General features: G+C 45.3%; 1 protein-coding gene across 7 annotated transcripts in view; it reads left to right on the plus strand.

The window, feature by feature from the left end:
- CEP131 (centrosomal protein 131) overlaps positions 1-16,686 on the plus strand; it is a 55,156-nt gene extending 38,470 nt beyond the window's left edge. For 4 of the 7 annotated variants that reach the window (XM_066614453.1, XM_066614456.1, XM_066614455.1 and 1 more), the window contains 9 exons: positions 5,278-5,479; positions 6,455-6,562; positions 8,549-8,666; positions 10,032-10,106; positions 10,196-10,338; positions 11,661-11,838; positions 12,199-12,395; positions 12,733-12,793; positions 16,322-16,686. In XM_066614453.1, coding sequence (XP_066470550.1) covers positions 5,278-5,479; positions 6,455-6,562; positions 8,549-8,666; positions 10,032-10,106; positions 10,196-10,338; positions 11,661-11,838; positions 12,199-12,395; positions 12,733-12,793; positions 16,322-16,396 — 1,157 coding nt within the window. In that variant the 3' untranslated portion in view covers positions 16,397-16,686. The remainder of the gene's footprint in view (positions 1-5,277; positions 5,480-6,454; positions 6,563-8,548; positions 8,667-10,031; positions 10,107-10,195; positions 10,339-11,660; positions 11,839-12,198; positions 12,396-12,732; positions 12,794-16,321) is intronic. The other 3 variants (XM_066614459.1, XM_066614460.1, XM_066614457.1) reach the window with 2 other exon arrangements.
- The last annotated feature ends 2,078 nt before the right edge of the window (positions 16,687-18,764 follow it).

Below are 18,764 nucleotides of genomic sequence, written 5' to 3' on the forward strand. Positions count from 1 at the left end.
TCTGCCCGAGGTCTTCTGCCGTGAAGACAGATGCAAAGAACTCGTTTAATTTCTCTGCCATCTCTAAATCTCCTTTTATCTCCCCTTTCCCTCCCTCACCATCCAGAGGGCCAACCACTTCTCTGGCAGGTTTCCTGCTTCTAACATATTTGAAGAAGCTTTTATTATTCCCTTTAATGTTGCTGGCCATGCGTTCCTCATAGTCTCTCTTGGCCTCCCGTATCACCTTCTTACATTTCTTTTGCCACAGTTTGTTCCTTTTTATTCTCCTCATTAGGGCAAGACTTCCATTTATGGAAGGAAGCTTCCTTGCCCTTTACAGCCTCTCTAACTTGGCTCGTTAGCCATGCGGGCACCCTCCTGGATTTAGTGGAACCCTTCTTTCTTTGTGGTATACACCTCTGCTAGGCCTCTATTACTGTTGTTTTAAGCAGCCTCCATGCACTCTGGAGAGATTGGACTCTTTTTACCTTCCCTTTCAACCTCCTTCTAACCAGCCTCCTCATTTGAGGGAAGTCCACACGTCGGAAGTCAAGGGTTTTTGTGAGACATTTGCCCAGTATTCTTCCCCTGATGTGCATGTCGAAACGAATTGCAGCATGATCACTGTTCCCCAACAGCTCGGTAACATTGACATCTCTAAGTAGGTCCTGTGTACCGCACAGGGGTGGGCTGCTTATTCGCTCCTTTGTCCCCGCATCCTCTCACTGTGCCAAACCGTCTATCACATCCTCTCACGCTACCATTCCCGATTTCTTCTCCTACTCTGCCTTTGTCTTGTTCTCTAACCTCCCCATTCTCGTCCCATAGGGATGAGGATTCCCGAACCGGATGCCCCTCGGCTCCTGTCAGCCTTCCCCCGGGGATCAGTTTAAAAGGTGCTCTGCCACCTTTTTAGTGTTATGTGCCAGCAGTCTGGTTCCATTCTGGTTTAAGTGAAGCCCGTCCCTCTTGTACAGGCCCCGCTTGTCCCAAAACGTTCCCTAGTGCCTAACTAATCTAAACCCCTCCTTCCTACACCACCATCTCATCCACACATTGAGACCCCTGATCTCTGCCTGCCTAGCTGGCCCTGCGTGTGGAACAGGTAGCACTTCACAGAACGCTACCTTTGAGGTCCTGGCTTTCAGCTTCCTACCTAAAAGCCTAAATTTGACCTCCAAGATCTCCCGGTTACACTTGCCCACGTTGTTGGTGCCGACATGCACCACAACCGCTACCTCCTCGCCAGCACCGTCTACCAGCCTGTCTAGACGAGAAGTGATGTCCGCAACCTTCGCACCAGGCAGGCAAGTCGCCATGCGGTCCTCACATCCGTCGCAAACCCCCCTCTATGTTTCTAATAATCGAATCCCCCACTACAAGAAGCCCCTGACCCCCCCCCCCGCCGAGGAGTATCCTGAGTGCGTTCAATTACGGGCCCGTCCCCTGGAGAAGGGGTCCCCTCAGGGGATTGTTTCCCTCCTCTCCAGGATGACGTCCTCCAGCCCTGAGACTTCCCACCCAGGCAGCTGAGGAGCTGCGTGCCTGAGGCTGGGACAAAGCCTGATCGTTCCCGGAAGTCTCCCCATAGTCCTTCTCTGCCTGCCTCTGCTTCTCCAGGTCTGCCACCAAGGCTTCAAGGGAGTGGACGCATTCCCTGAGCCCCTGGAGCTCCTTGCATCTAGGACACACCCATGACTTATGCCCCGGAGGCAAATAGTCATACATGTGGCACTTGATGCTGAACACTGGATAGCCACTGCCCTGCTGCTGGCCAACTGACTGCATAGCTTTTTTGTTGTTTTTATTTAGGGGTCCTTTTAAAAACCCTACACTGGTTTGCTGCCCTCTTCTCAAGGAAGGGGAAGGGCAGTAACTGGGGCCCTGGCCTCCTCGCCCTGCTGCTGAACTCATGGTGCCTTACCTGGCATTTAGTTCCCAGAGGCACTGGCTGTCCCAGAGGCCATGCGCTCCTGCAGAGAGGCTCAGGAGGTGGCAGGCCCTAGCTTTATGCCCCTAGCTAGCTCCTCTTCCCTCCCTCCTTGCTGATTGAAAGGGCGGCTGGTCTTCCCAGGTGTGATTACAAAAGCTCAGGAAGACAAAAGGCTGCTGATGGGCTTAGTCCACTCTGCAGGCCCCTGAATGGGTTGCTTGGATTAGCCTAATGGGGCTCTTATCACCTCCTAAAGGTGGTGATGCTAAAATTGCTGAAATGGAAAATTCCTAGATTGCCTGGGTGGTTGGGAACTGGCCGTTGCTAGGTTCTTACCCTCCTGGTTCTGTTCTCTTAGGCTGGGCTGTTTTTTGTAACCTCAAGCTAGTTTTTATTTGAGTCTGTGTGTTTGTTTAATTATTTATTGCTCTCACCTGGATCCTATGTCCCAATTTACTGAACTGTTTAGGTTATGTTCTAACTTAGATTAAGTTTAACTTGGGTTAAGTATAGGGTTAATTTAAAACAAAGTAGAAAAACTTACTTTCCACTTTCTCCTCCTCTGTTTTATTTATTTTCCCAAGTGCCTGACCTTTGGGCTCTTACTCATGAGTAGGACTCTGTTCCTGCTCAGAGTAGACCTATGTACACATCTACGTATTTATTTTTATTGCCCTCACTTAGCTCCTGTTCCCCCCCTCGCTGGACCTTAGATTCCCTCCCTTAGGTTAGATTAGGTGCTCCCTTAGGTGCACCTTAGGATATGGGACTTTTCTCAGAACTTTTTATGGGACTTTTCTTTTCCTCAAAAATGTGAGGATACAAACATCAGTGGCGTAGCTAGAGGGGTGTGGGCTGCACCAGGTGATGCGCCCTTGGGGGGTGATGCGCCCTTGAGGGGTGATGCGCCCTGGGGGGTGAGGCGCTAAAATAACAGCATTAGGAGCTACCCTGTCATGCCATATGCCCTTGGATGCGGAATGTCCAGCAGAATGCAATGCAAACAACCAGAGCAAAATAGCTCCTTTCCTTCAAAAGTTATGGCCAAAAAACCGGAAAGAAAAAATGCATGGAGCCCTATGGAAAGTGCAAGTGAGCCGTATTGCATGTTTACTCGCGAGTAGGCGAACGTGCCATAGTCATAGTCTGTGTCATAGTCTGAACATGTCATAGTCTGTCTGCCATAGGAAAGGGCAGGCTGAGAGGAATCCAAGGATGTCAGAATGGTCCTGATCCAATGAATGCAGTCCCCAAAAGGAAGACCTCTCAGCTGCAGTCTATTGAACCCTATGAAAAGCGAAGCAGCCTCATGGTTGTGTTTACTCATGAGTAGGCAGATGAGGCTTGGCTGGTGGTCAGGCCAGGCAAAGGGGAATGTGAAGACACAAGAATGGTCCCGATCCGATGGAACTGGAGCACAACAAATGCTCCAGAAGGCAGCCTCCCCCCCCCCCCCCCCAAAAAGGACAAAAAAAGAGGCTTGAACTGGTAAGGGAATGTCTTCTATTTTGCACTTGTAAAGCCAGGTGGGTTTTTGTCTTGATATGCCTGAAATAGAAGAACTTTAAACTGGGCACTGTGGAGGGCTGGAAATCTCACTGATTCTTTTTGGGGGGTTGTTATTGCAGGCAGACTACAGAGTAAGCTCCATTGACCTCTATGGGACTTACTTCAGAGTAGACATGTGTAGGATTGGGCTCACAGGCTGCAATTCTACCCACACTTTCCTGAGAATAAGCACCATTGACCACTGTGGGACTTGCTTCTGAGTAGACATGCATAGGATTGGGCTCACAGGCTGCAATCCTACCCACACTTTCCAGAGAGTAAGCCCCATTGATCACAATAAGACTTACTTCAGAGTAGATCCACTTGGTAGAACAATACTGGCTCCCCCTTATTTATTTCTTTACTTTTAATTTAATTATTTATTATTTATTTTAATTTGCTTGATGATGTCACTTCTGGCCATGACATCACTTCCAATGGGTCCTGGATAGATTGTCATTCTAAAAAGTGGATCCCAGTGCTAAAAGTTTGAGAACTGCTGCAATAAGGTGTTAGTAAGTTGACACAGGGTGTGTGTGTGTGAGACTCTACAAGTTTTCAGAATCACTAAAACCAGAATTTGGAGGAAGAATACCATCATGTTATATATCAATCAATGTGTAATTTCATGCAGAATGCAGTGAAACAAACCACATTGAAATATCTGTGTTCTAACAAAAGGTACAGCCAAAAAACCAGTGGGGGCGGTATGATGGTACATCACCACACCCACCACCTGGGGCATTGCCCTGCCCACTGCATGGGATGCCGCATAGGCCTCCCGCACCAGGTGACGTGAATCTTAGTAACACCACTGACAAACATGCAGGATGACCTACAGGGAGAGTTGTCAGATTCTCCTTTAAGAATCCTCAGTGAACCCAGAGATGATCCTTTAATCAGTTAGGGTCATGGGGAAGCACTGCCAATGATCTAGCTTAGCAGCTAGCCAAGCCAACTATCTATATAAGTGCAACTTTCTCCCAGAAAACCAGGATGATTTGGAGCAGGGGTGCTCACACTTTTTTGGCTCGAGAGCTACTTTGAAACCCAGAAAGGCCCGGAGATCTACCAGAGTTTTTTTTACAATGTTCGCGCCATCATAACATATAACATTTATGTGTACAATGTATGTTGGTGTACCTTGAGCCCCACTGAGTATAACAGGACTTACTCCTGAGTAGACATGCCTAGGATTAGGCTGTGAGGCTGCAATCCTAGCCACACTTACCTGGGAGTAAGCCCCATTGAGTACAATGGGCCTTACTCCTGGCGTTTTCTCCCAGAGGCACCTGAAGGGGGGGGTCGGCACTCCGCGATCTACCGGTAGATCGCAATCCACCTGTTGAGCACCCCTGATTTGGAGTATTCTGGTGCTCCTACGTCTTTGAAAATGCCTGCGAAAGCTGTAGGCAGAACGTCAAGAGATGGTTTTTCATTGGCTCACAGCTATCCAGCTGGATCAGTTTTAATATTGTTAATCTTATCAGCCACAAAAGCCTTAGAATATATTAAATTATATACATTTAATAAAAATATATCCATTTTAATTTATAAATGTGTTAACTTGTTTGTTTTTCACCCCTTTCACTCTCAAAAGTGTCCCGGTTTAGGCAGTAAATTATATTGTCACCCTATATATAATGTATTTCTGTTCCCATATCTCTGCAAAGTTTGACTACATTAATGCAAAGTAGTATAGAATGGAGGTGGGGGCTTAGGGTGGGCTCCTTGTTGTACTATGCTAGCCTGAATGTGTCATTCACTCAATCATACCTCTTTATCTCCTGCCGTTTGCCTTCTCTGTTCTGTAGGTCTGGAACCTGAGATCCAGAAACTCATTGCTAAACACAAATTAGAGATCAAAAAGTTGAAAGCATTGCATGAGGTGGAGCTACAGCAATCAGATGAGCGGGCGGCCCAGCGCTATGTACGCCACACTGAGGAACTGCGGGAGATGCTGGAGCATGAGAAGGAAGAGCAGGGACAGAGAGAGCGAGAGCTGGCCAGGCAACGGTATGAAGGGAGCAGAGTGGAGTTTGACAGGGAAGAATCCAGTGCAGAACAAGCAGAAGGGGAAACTGGCTTGGTGGTAGAACAGTGAAGGAAGAAAAGAAGGGATGGCCTAGGAACAAGGTGGTGACAGAAAGTAAACTGCTTTTATTTTGTGTCCCTACTTGTGTGTTGGAAGGTCATTGTAATTATTGTTATTATTATTAACAGTATTTATATACCAATTTTCAACAAAAGTTCACAAAGCTGTTTACAGAGAAAAATCAAATAACTAATGGCTCCCTGTCCCAATAGGGCTCAGAATCTAAAAAGATGCAAAAAGAGTTAGCAAGCCCTGCACATAGTGAGAACACAGTAGAGGCAGGTGTGGTCAACTGAACTAGGTGTAGAGCAGATATTTTGCTAGATAAGTTGGGCTTCCTGTCTACCCTATGCCACCAATCTTTTAATAGCAGGCAGTGGGGAGAGTGTGTGCACATGAGCAATCACCACCAAATAACTTTGCATTATGATGTTTTCAAGACTGGCTGCCAATCTTGACTTCAGAGAACCAAGGCTGGCACCTGAGGAGATGCTGTGGGAGACTCTGTAGGCCACAGGTGGGAAGGCAGCAGGTAAATAGAGGGGGGTTGTAGGCAGGTGTTCCCTGAATAACTATTTGTATGCCTGCTCCTTACCTTTATAAGGTTTTTGCTAAGTCTTTAGATTCTAGGTTGCCTCATGGTCTTTGCTACAGAGCTTCTCCTCCCCACAACTATAGTTCCTCCTGAGGAAAATCTGGTCTCTCCTTTCTGCACTAGCCTTCATAGCTCGATTTTTTTTTACTGACTCTGCCTTCCCCAAAGAGGCCATTTGTTGTCCTCCATTTTCTCTCACCAGAGGAAGCTATTGGTCTTGCTACTTCCCCCTAGACATTGGGCCAGACCAAGGATTCAGCTCCTTTGGTAAGACCCTCCCTGAAAGATTCCCTCCATGCAGGTATGAGAAGCAACTGGAGCAGGAGGAACAAGCTCTGCAGCAACAGCGGCGCCGATTGTACAGTGAAGTGGCTGAGGAGAAAGAGAGGCTCAACCAGCAGGCAACTAGGTAAAAGAAGGCTTGCTGGGTTTAAAGCTGGTGGGTGTGTACAGTGTATGAGGTCTGATGGTTTTCTCACGCATTGTAGTGCAGTGTATGGTACGTGGAAAGAACCCACACAGTATTAGACTCCCCCTCCCCCGCTTAATGTAACTGTGAATGTATCTCGAGCCCTTTGGCTAGAATATATTGTTTCTGTCACGAGCATCGCATATTTGGTTCTTTAAAGGTTTAGGTCTGAGGTATTCAATCTGTGCGTCCTGGCTCCCTAGGGAGGCATGGCTAGCTGCCAGGGGCGTCGTGAGGCATCTCCAGGAGAGAGGTGGCTGTAGCTGCAGGACCTAGTAGTAGTAGAGTAGAGTAGCTGCACTACTCTGCTCTGCTGCACCTGCCACCTCCCTACTTGCTGCTTTTCTTGGCTGTGAAGGAGGTAGGTAGGGCAGTGTGAGGGTGTGTGAAACATGGTGGGGGGAGGTGGGAGAGAAAGCTGGCTGCTGCAGTGGTTCACTCCTGGCGGGCTTCAAACTGGGAGGGAAGCCTGACCAGTAAGTACAGGCAGCGCAGGGCTTTCCTCAGCTTGGGAAGGAGGGACCCCGGCCTGCTCTTGGGGGAGGGGTGTCCAAATGCCCAGCCTGCATTCCTCTGTCTTGCTGGGGGGAACAGGGGTGGCATCTGCATGTTGGGCTGTATGTGTGAGAGTATACCCCATCTACTTTGTGGTGAGTTATCATCTTGCTCTGTGTGGCTGCAATCCTGTCCACACTTTCCTGGGAGTAAGACCCATTGACTCAAATGGGACTTACTTCTGAGTAGACCTACATAGGCTTGGGGTCTGTGTCAGATTAACCAAGGATCCTCACCTTTCTCTTTTTCCTCCCCCTTCAAAAAAGAGAAAAAAGCCACTCTTGATGGCTTTGTCTCCAAAAATTGATTAAAAAATAAAAATACCCGTTCCTTTTCAACCACCCTCTTTTTCCTCCTGCCCGGGGGGGGGGGGTACTTCCCTTGTTGTTGTTGTTGTTGTTGTTAACAGTATTTATATACCGCTTTTCAACAAAAAGTTCCCAAAGCGGTTTACAGAAAAAAATCAAGTAACTAATGGCTCCCAAAAGTGCTCACAATCTAAAAAGATGCAACACCAGCAAACAGCCACTAGAAAAGACACTGCTGGGGGGAGATGGGCCAGTTACTTTCCCCCTGCTAAATAAAAGAGGAGCACCCACTTGAAAAAGTGCCTCTTACCAGTTAGCAGGGGTTAACTGTTGTTAGCTGCTAAATGTTGGCTGCTATTGTAAGACAAAAGGCACAATCCTAGCTAGGTCTACTCAGAAGTAAGTCCTTTTGTGTTCAATGGGACTTACTCGCAGGAAAGTGAGGTTTGGATTGCAGCCAAAAGGTTTCTGGGTCTCAGTTTGGATCAGTTTGCAATTAGCAGATTAACACAAAACAAAGTCTTCCCCTCCCTGAGCAAATTCATCACTTCCCCCCTCCCTTTCCAAAACCCTCCAGGTGTGCTGCTAACAAACTCAGGGCACAATCCTAACCAGGTCTATTCAGAAGTAAGTCCTATTTTGTTCAGTGAGGCTTGCTCTCAGGTAAGTGTGGTTAGGATTGCAGCCTCAGAGTACTGGCAGCTGTTTTTTGTTTCTAGTGTATAACACCTTCATCCCCATTTTGGGGGTTACTGAGGTGAGGTGTTGTAATGGGAAGCTGTGGCCAATGGCCACAAGGATCAGGGGAGCCATGGGCCAGAAAAGTTTGAGAACTATTGGTTTAGGTGATTAGGCAGGGGGGTGTGGAGCCCCTGAGAACTTCAATGGGAATTTTTTTTAGTCCTGTACAAGTTGCTTATGCTAGAAGAGCAGATAGGAACAGATTGTAGCTCCTATTCCCCGTCACTCCAGGAAGATAAAGTCCTGTTTGCCCCAGAATGGTCTTGCCAACCATTTGGCTGTTGATTTCAGTATTCTGCTATTACTGATCTCTGCTCTACAGACAGAGGGCCGAGTTGGAAGAACTGCGTCAGCAACTGGAAGAGAACAGCTCTATTGTCACCAAAGCATTGAAGGAGGAATATGAGAAGGGGAAGCAGGAGCAGGAAAGACGCCATCAGGTCTGCACTATAAAACTCTGGGGGGACTTCTGCCCCAGTTCACTATATTATTTCTTGCTGAATGTTTTCTTTTATCAGCCAAGTTTCTGAGGTTGGAGCTCTGTTTTACTACATGTTCGTATTCTTGTTGATCAGAGAGGCAAAAAAATGTTTCCACATTCTGCATAAGAGTGCTGTAACGTAGACCTATACCGTCCTCTTCATATCCTCTTGGACTTTGCTTGCGTCCTTCCAGAAGGATGGTATGTTGCCTGCCTGTCTCCAGCCTGAGAGCCATTTTTCTGGTCCTCAGTTGCTTCCATTCTCATTGAGCGAAGCAGGAAGGTGAAATTAAACTTAGTAATAATGCTTAGTGTTGTATAGTGCCTTCTGAATGTGCAAAGCACTTCACATGTACCATAGATACTCGCCTATAGTAAAATTTTTGCCAAGTAATCAAGCTCCAGTTATCACTTCACCTTATCTCCTTTCTTGGGTCATTAGAAGTTTCCTTTCTTGGGTCATTAGAAGCAATGCAGAGATTAGTTTCTATAGTAACTTTGCTGGGAAATTCCAGCCAAAGTTAACCTTTTATTCTCCTCTGTTCCATTTTGCAAATGCTTTTTGCAGCCTGGTTCTATTTTGCATTTAGCAGAGATATGTTTTTTTCAACACCAGGATGGGATTCTCCTTTCCGTTTGAAGCAAAGTCCCAGGCTACAATTCAATGCACCATTACTTAAGAATAACACCCACGGAAAGCAATGGGTCTACTTCTGAGTAAAAAGGGTTGCAAATATATGCAGCTGCATCTCTCTGCTGTGAATTGAATTGCACACTCTCAGTTATATGTTATGGGTTGTATGTTGTATGTAGAGCTTCTGGCTTAACACACCAGATACCTTAAAGGTGGATTTGATTTATGGGTTTCCTGCAGTGGTTCCCAACCTTTTTCACTTACATATCCCTTGGCAGCCCATTTCCATAAATTTTTTTTTGCTCAAAACCTGCCCTGGACTTATCTGTGAGATCGACTTGTAGGCGTGTGTCTACGGTATGTTGCGACAATGCTGTAAAGTGAGCTAGTAGTATTTTCCCCATGTTGCAGTTGAGTTGATGAGTCTAAGAACATGGAACGAGAGGACAGGTCCCTACTCCAAGGGGCTTACACGCTGAATAGGGTCAAGAGAAACATTCGGTAATTGTGCTGGCCAAAATGTTCTTTCTGTTCATGTGCTTTCTGACTTGCAAGTTCTATTCCAAGACTTTGATGTGGACTACCAGGTTTGGTATTTTGGAAGTTGGAGAGAAGCCATGATGCTAGTCTCCCTTGCTCCCCCTGCCCTCCACCCCCACCCTTCACTCTGTTGCTGTCTCTTTCATCAAGGCAGAGGTGCACGACCTGAAGTTGCGACTGGAAATGGAAAAGCAGGCCTGGGAGGCCAACTACCTAAAAAAAGAGGTAATATTGTAGTTTCCTGCTTCAAGCTACATTCTTATTGTCATCTGATGGGCTGATGCTCACCCTGTCTCTCCTGGCTCTGTTTTCAGGAGGCCTGGCTACTCACTCGGGAGCGAGAATTGAGAGAGGAAGTGCGAAAGGAGAGGGACAAGGAGATTGAATTGGTCATCCAGCGGCTAGAGGCTGAAATGTCATCTGCCAAGGAGGAGTGTGAGAGAGCCACAGAGAACAGGTGAAGCATTGATCATTTGAAGGGCAGAGGTGAGGTTGAGGTAGTTTCTCCGAGTTTGCTTCCTATGGGGCTTCCTGTTTTCAGTCCAAATCCTTTATAAACAGGGCTAGTTCTGTTTCTTTGTGTGGTATGCAATTGTGTGGCACACCCTCTTGCCAGGTTACATTCTAACCAGGTGTGTGTATTTGCACAGTTTGTGCATAAATTTGGTTACCCAGTTTAGAAAATTCTTGGCTCACAGTGACTGCAGCTAGGCTGAGGAAGGTGGCACAGGTTTGTTCCAGTGTCATTGCAGGTTAGTCTTCATTTGCCTTGACCATTCTCTTTCCTTGAATGATCAGCTATTTGCAGCAACAGGTAACTAACTTAGTTTAGAGATGAGGTTGCGAAAGTTCATTTTTGAGCTAGGTACTTGATACTGTCAGACTTGAAGACTTACCTTCCTTGCTTCTTGATTATTTATAGATATTTAAGACCTTGTGTATGCACTTGTGCAAATTTCTGAATATGTAGGGTGCGAGGAAAGTTTCCTGGACCTTGTTTGTTTTACACACACAGAAATCTTGTTCAGGCTGACAGGGAGATGAAAACACATTGTTGCCCTCTGCAGAAGTTGAAAAGCAACAATGTAGGATCTGTGCTTTGACACAAGCCCTGATGCACAGAAACCTGTTGCATGTTTGGGGAATGGATGCCTGGAAAGATGATCTCAAGGGACTCTGTTGTGAAGCATAGTAAGGACCTTGCATCTTTATGAGTCTAGGCTAATATTTTGAATACTAAACTGCCATATTTCATGTTTCTAGTTGTATTTGCATTATGATTCAATTGTGTGGGTGGTGAGTCCTTATGCATTACCTGCTTGAGCTCATTGCCATAGTGTGTGTCTGAACAGCTTGATACAAAGAGTGGAAGTATGGCAAATTTGCATGGCAAAGCAAATCCCATTGCGACCTTACCTAGAACGAGCAGAGAGTTAAAGTGGCTTTTATGTTCTTAGCAGATGCCAGTTGTTTTGTGGATGCAGCTGTAGGCAAAGCCTCTCCTTCCTATACTTCACTCCATATTTCAACATTAAGGCTGTCACAAATTCTAAAAGGAGGTAGTGGCCTGATTTGTTGCTGACCCACTAGATCTGAACCAAGAAGCAGAACAGCTGTATTGTCAGCATCCTGCAGGTTTAGAAGGCAGTATCCTTTCTGAGTTTTCAGTTGTCACATTCAAAAGTAGCAGTATCATTCCTAAGAAGTCCTTCATCAAAACTGAGAATTGCTCCCAAGTAAATAGTTTTAAATGGTGAGATCCTCTCTTTCTTTCTCCAGAATAAAGAGGGTGAGAGATAAATATGAAACAGAGCTTCAGGAACTGGAACGGTCAGAACGCAAGTTCCAGGAGCGTTGCAATGAACTGAAGGGCCGACTGGCAGAGGCAGAAGGCGAGACTCTTCGTGTGCAGGGACTTCTGCGGCAGAAGGAGCAGGAGACAGAGGATATCCGCAAGGTGACTGCATCTCAGAGAAGCCAGGAGGATTTCAGTGCCTACCCAGATGAACTGAAGTTTCTCCCTGATGCTTAGGAGGGAATAGTGGAGATATAGAGAAATCCCAGAGCCTGACCATGAGGAGTTGAGTATGGGAAAATTCTTGTCTTCAAGCAAGATTTTAAGGTCCTTGTGAGTCCCTCAGTTGTTAACTGCTGAATGTAGGAACTCCTTTTAAGATTAGATGGACCTGAAGTTGAAAGTGGTTAGGAAGTACAGGATAGCAGCACAAATAGTGCCTTCCCCAGTGCCCAGTTTTTTTCCTGTCTGACTTCTCTCATGTTCCCCAAGGCTGAAATCTGTTTTGGCTTGCTAAAACAGGTGAGGGACCAGCTAACTCAGGAACGCAGCAGCCTTTCTGAGGTTATACGGCAGGAGTTTGCAGACCGACTGGTGGCCACAGAAGAGGAAAACAGGCAACTCAAGGTGGAAATGGCTGAACTTCGGGCCCGTCAACGTCTTGAATTGGACAGAGTGACACGGGACAAAGAAGAAGAGCTGGAAGAGGTGCATAAAAGGTGAGAGGAGATTCTCCTTACTTGGAAAAAGAAACAACTTTTTTGCAAGGTTTCTGAATCTATATGTGTTTATACAGGCTACTGAATGTGAGAGTAGGTTGGGGACAAGACCTGCCACAGTCCCATTTCTTCCATGCTTATGAACTTACCCTACATTAATTGTCTGAAAAGTGCTTATATTGCCATTTGGGATTTTCCTAGGAGGTCCTAGAGGAGACACATGTTGCCCTTGCAAAAAGTAAAAACATTTGCCTCCCCATTTCTGATATATCAGTAGGCTGTAAAAGGTACGATACACATGTGCCTTTGTTTCAGCCTCCTTTCACCTCTTCCTTAGAGTGAAGACAGCCATTGTGAAGAAAGAAGAGGCCGTGAATAGCCTTCGGAAACAGTATGAGGTGAGATTCTCTGAAGGCTGCAAGCTCGCTTCGTCTTTTCACTAATCATGTAAATAGTTGGTTTTGATTTTAGATATTTTTAATTGTTTTTATACTATGTTAGCTACTTTGTGTATTCGCTTTGTGAAAGAAAGGGAGGACCTCTGCAAATAACCTGTAGGAAGGACCACATGAGAGGAAATAATGGTGACTTTAATTAATGGGATCTAATAATAAAGCAAAAGGGGAGTGTATAAAAGCAGAACTAGCTCAGTGCTTACCAAGAAGCTTGTTAAAGGCAGGGAGGCAAGCTGACTGCTATAAATCACAATTATATGATCTAAGAAGCAAGCTGAGCCCTATTTCCCCCTGGAAGGTGCCAGTGAGGAGAGGGGCTCAAGCCCTGTGAAAAGTAATTAGTCCAGTGGAAGAAGATCGGAAGCAAACCAGAGTTGCTGCTTAGCTATATTGAGGGTATTTTTCTTCTGCAACTAGTTTGTCACCCACTTTTTAATTTCTAGTTTATTTTCTTACTTCCAAGGCTTCAGTTTTTATAGTCACTGTAACCTTTTTTTACTCTTCAAGAGATTCTCAGTTATTATGTATTTTTAAACCATTTCTTTTAAGCAATTCAGTGAACTAGTCAACTGGATTAACACCTATATATCATTATAAAATTTTACTCTGCAATTCATAAAGAGAAAGTGCATACCTTCTCCCCATATGTTCTCACATTTCAGTTCCCAAATCACCTCTTTATCCCTGGGTGAGCTTATAACAATTTCTCATTGGTTTATTTTTATTTATCCTTATGGAAAATGTGGAATCTTGGGACTTAAACCTTTATATTGCCTTTGCAGCAATTTTTCAAAATTTTGAAAATTCTAATTATTGCTCTGTATATATGTGGGGGCTAACAGGTATAGAGTTTTGCAGATGCTGCAAAAATAAGGTAGCTTCCATGAACTTTTTCATTGTACCCTCTTAAAGCAAGATCTCATCATTTTGTATCAGTTCCTTATGTTTTGCTATTTTTGCATTTTCGCATTTCCTTAAAAGATCCTTGATTATCTTGTCCAGAAACTCATTTTTAGTTCTGCCACATATAGTTGCGGATGAAAGAACAGGTTATGATTTGTATGTGTCCTCTGGATGTTCCTCTGAGCAAAACTGTTATGGATATGTACTAAGACACATGTAATATAAGGGGAAAATTAACTGCATATGCAGGAACTGAGTGTAATAGCTCTCATAGCACAGCTCATTTGGCTGACATGAAATGAGGAGGACAAGAATCTGAGTGCCACAATATATGGCTTTTCTTGTGAGAATAAAAGTGCAATAACCAGGAAGGAGAATCTAAAGACAATGCAATGCACTATTCACACACACTCACTCACACTACTGGGCCCTATACATCAATGGTTTCTAGGCAGGTAAAAACAAAAGGGGCATGTTAGGATGCAAAATTGTAGAGGGACAAAAGGAGGGGGTGTCCTAGGAAAATCAGAGATTAGGGAACAGGGCCTGAAGAACCTGGAGTAGCAACAGAGGAGAGGGAAAGGTAGAAGTGAAAAAGGACTGAAGGTTCCAGCTGTAGCATGAGACTGTATTCTCTGTAGCCTGAACCAGGGTCTGCAGGCAAGGAGTGAGCCCTTTAGTAGGCCATAAACACTTCACTCTCTTGTGTGGGGAAAAACAAGCTGTTCCTGCTCAGTTACTCTAAACTGATGTCCCAAGCCCATGAGGTGGAGAAACGAGTGGCATGGGTGATTCTTCTTTTTCTCAGAGTCTTTGATAGATTAAGGAGAACTGCGAGTTGGAGTCTTGGGCCTAATCTCCAAGCTTCTTCCTTACATAATAAATGATAGACTAAGAAGTCCTGTTCTCCAAACTCACCAAGTTAAAAGGAGGAGGAATAGAAACAGTAATGTCAGTAGTTTCTGTACGCAAGACACAGAAGGTGGAGGGGGACCTTGGGGGCTAATGGGTTGCCAAAGGCCAAATTTATCTATCTGTATCTGCTGAGATGAGGCTTGCATTGTTGCAAGGATTGTGGAATTAGTTTACCAAGACAAGTGATCACTTGGTTCAGAGGTGGACTAGACAGTAGTCTCAGCTAGTTCAAGGAGAGAAGCAAGGCAAGGGAGATGAACTTTCCTTCCCAGGGAAAGGAAAGCATCTTCTTGGAAGGTAGCTCAGGGGGTTCTTGGGAGAGGGGTGCAGGGAGGAAGGCTAGAAAGGAAGAGAATGATCTGAAACCTTTCTTTGGTGCCAGCTGGCTCAGTGGTTCTTGGGTAGGAAAGGGAATAAGGATGTTTGGCACAGCATCAGGAGGTACCTGAGCAATCCATTAGTGGTGGTGGCACATGGGTGGATAGCAACAGAATGAAGGAAAGGGAACATGAGGGATCTGTGACCCAACTTTTTGTTGCTTGAATCTCCATGGGACAACAGAGGCTATTGAAAATAAGCTCATTAAGGACTGCTTCTTTGTCTCTTGATGACTTTTGATCGTCCATCCCTTTTGATGGTTTGAGATGGTTGCCCTTTATTGTTTGTTTGGTTTTTTTTTGTTTTTTTTGCTTTGAGGAGAGTGGGACAGGGGATTCCTTTGTTCTGGAGGCCTCTGCCTCAACATGCAGATCTTTGTGTGCATTTGCAATGAAGTTTGTGAGGGAAGCCAGAGTTGAAGGCATTTCTTTTGTGGTCACTAATGGTTTAACTTGAAGTCAAGAGGCTCCTAGGTCATGGCCTTGTTTACAAGTTGACAAAAGCAAGGCTTCTCCCTAGCCAGCAGGTGGGGAGTGGGTGGCTGCTCTAATGAACCAAAGTGTAACTTCTTCCCTGAAGGCCTGTGCGATCTGATGCTTCTTTGTCCTCAGCCCAAGCAAAGCAGCATGAGACCGAGCTGAGTCATGCTCACGTGGCATGCCACCAGCACCATGTATGTAAACATGTCAGGCAACAATTCACACTGGCTATGTTCATCCAACTATTCTTTCGGTCTCTAGCAAGAGTTGGAAGTGAAAGTTTCAGAAGAAAACAGGAAAGCTCTTGGTTAACAGCAGTTGAAGGTCACAACCTCTCAAATATATAAGGCTCTTGTGTATTTTGCGCACTTGTACTTGCCACCTTTGCATCCTCTAAGGCAGGGGTCTCCAAACCCCGGCCCGGGGGCCAGATGCAGCCCACGGAGAGCCTCTATCCGGCCCATGGCCAGCCTCTGATTCCCTGAGAGCCTCTGGCCCAGTTGACCAAACACAACCAGAGTTGTGCTTGTGGAATGGGGGAATGGGGGTCCATTTAAGTGTGTGCTTTATTTCTTGGGCTGTGTTGGTGCTTGGAGAAATCCTGGACATTTGAGCCCGTTCATTCATTCATTTCAGTCATTCATCTAAGTTCCATCTCTAATGCATTTATTTAAATTTTTTATATTTTTTTTTTACGGCCCTCGAAACCATGCCAGATATTTGATGCGGCCCTTCAGCCGAAAAGTTTGGAAACCCCTGCTCTAAGGTGTTCTTCTTAACGGAACTTTCTTTGCAGGCAGCCATGAAGAGGGCAGACCACTTGGAGGCTCTCTTGGAGCAACAACGTAAGCAGCTTCTAGCAACTAAGTAACAGATGGCATGCCACCAGCACCACACCAGCATCGGGGCACTACAAGGGCAAAGCTACATGCTCGTGCTCAGCAAATAAGAGTTATGTTTTGTGATCCACAAGAGACTAAGAAAATGCACAGTAATGTGTATGTTGGTGGAAAAAAATTCTTATTCTTTGTGTTTTTATTTTTTACTTTTTTTTAACATGTTCTGTTCCTTGTGCCTGAAATCTGACCTCTTCTACAAGAAGCCTGGGTAATCCCAGTTCTTGCAAATGTATTTTATCAGTAAAATCCAGCAGATTTTTAAGATGGCTGTCTAGCAATGGTTGTTTTCTCCCAGTTCGGAGAGCTGTGTTTTCCCTGAAGAAACCAGACTCTGTTAATTCAGAAGATGACCATCAGTTGCTTTGTTAGCTCCGCATCACTCACCCCAACAATAGCACATTTGGTACAAACCCTGACTTCTGAAATCTCACCCACACTCCATCAGTGCATCACAAGAGTCAGTTACTAGAGAATGTCCTATTTCTACAACATCAGAACATATCTCAAAGGAAGGGTGAGCTCCTGCTTTTTACCTGTTGACTTTGGAAAGGGCCCTCACCCCTGCACGATCTTGGATTCCCCTTCTTCCAGTCCTTTTGGAATATCTGGTGATTGGGTTTTGTACCTGTTGAATGAAGGCAGTGGTTTGCTCATCACCCTATATCTTGCTCAGGGAGAATTGGGAACTGCTGTTTGTGGGGGAGAGGAAGGGGTGGGATTTTTAACTTACCTGAGGGTTGCTATGGCTCTCTGGAGGGTCTGGGGAGCCTGCAGTCCTCTCTAGAGGCCTCTCTGTGCCTCCAAACTGCTGTAATGTGCTAAAAAGTAACTTCCATTTTTCATCACAAAACCAGAAATTGTTTTTTTGCTGTTACAGAAGTTTGGAGGTCCACGGAGGCCTGCAGGGGTGGTCACAGGCTCCCCAGACTCTCCGGAGAGCCATAGCAACCCCTAGCTAAGTGTAAAAAACCCTTTCTTCCCTGACAGCAATGCAATCAAAGTGATAGTGGTGGTGTTGCTATTGTCACTCCACTCCTTAAGGGAGCAGTGACAGCTTCCCTAGCTGGGGCATTGTAATGTTCCAGTTTGGGAGCATCTGCTATAGAGGGTTAGGAAGGTCCTCTGATGTCAGATAGGTCATGACTATGTTTCATTTACAAACTGCCAGACACAACTGTTTTCCACCCATGGTTGACTGAAAATATTTCACTTTGGGCTGCTGAGTGCTGTATCACTGAAAAAAATCAGTGCATTCTTGAAACTCCAACTAATATCACTAGCATAAGTGGTGGAAACAAACAATCTCTTGAAGCATCTTCTACCATTTCAAAGAAAAATATGTATGTGGAATTGACTGCAAGTAAAGGCAGATTATGTGAGAGGCTAATGCAATTCCACCATGACACTGTGGAAAGACAAGAGCTTTACTGGTGATCTCTGTGCATAGCTTCTTTCTACTATAAGCAAGTATTGTGTCCAAGGTCTGGGTCTCTGTGGTCTGTGGCTCCTTTGCCTCTCTGCTACATAGCAATTGCTATGTGTGTTCCTTAGGACTCACAGGACTACTGCACATAAAATCTGGGCTGATCTTATGCTTTCTTTCTCTTACATTTGTCTTTGGCGAGTCCCATTTGTGACTGTCTTTTACATTAGCAATTGGAGGGAAAGGCTGTTTATAATTCCACTGAATTCCATTTCTTCGATCTGCTGCTGTTTTTTACTAATCAAATGGTGGGGGATGGGGTGGTGGAAATCCCTTTGATATAGGAAAATAAGGTTGTTAAAAACAGGCGGAAGGAAACCACAGAGTATGTCCCTTGAAGCTTGAGACCATGCGATGCTTGCCTGGTCTTAATGGCTGCTGTTGGATTTCTGGATAATGCAATCCTAGGCATTTCTACTCAGAGGTAAGCCCTAGTGACTTTAAAAGAACTTACTCAGGTAAGTATGTATAGGATTGCCTTTCTCTTCTGATTTTTTATTTTAAAAAACTATACTTGAGATGTATCTACAGTATAATTATACTACGCCAGTGTATCTCCATGGACTCTGGCACAGTGACGGCCCTGCCAGTGCCTGCCTGCTTACGGATGCACCATGGATGCAGGCACAACTCCAGAAAGCCATGCCAACATAGCTCGAATGTCACTCAGACACCAGCACAACTCTGCTGGTGGAGAGACCAAAACAGGGAGGAGATTGGGGCATAATATATAATCGTATGAGGGATGAAGAAGAGCAGATGTACACCATAGACCAAGCCTCTATCAGACAATTGACACAGACCAACATCAGAAAACACTAAGACAATGACAGAGCTGGCATATGTAGGAGTAAGCC

The sequence above is a fragment of the Tiliqua scincoides genome, chromosome 2 (assembly GCF_035046505.1).
Source record: "Tiliqua scincoides isolate rTilSci1 chromosome 2, rTilSci1.hap2, whole genome shotgun sequence".
Lineage (NCBI taxonomy): Eukaryota > Metazoa > Chordata > Lepidosauria > Squamata > Scincidae > Tiliqua > Tiliqua scincoides.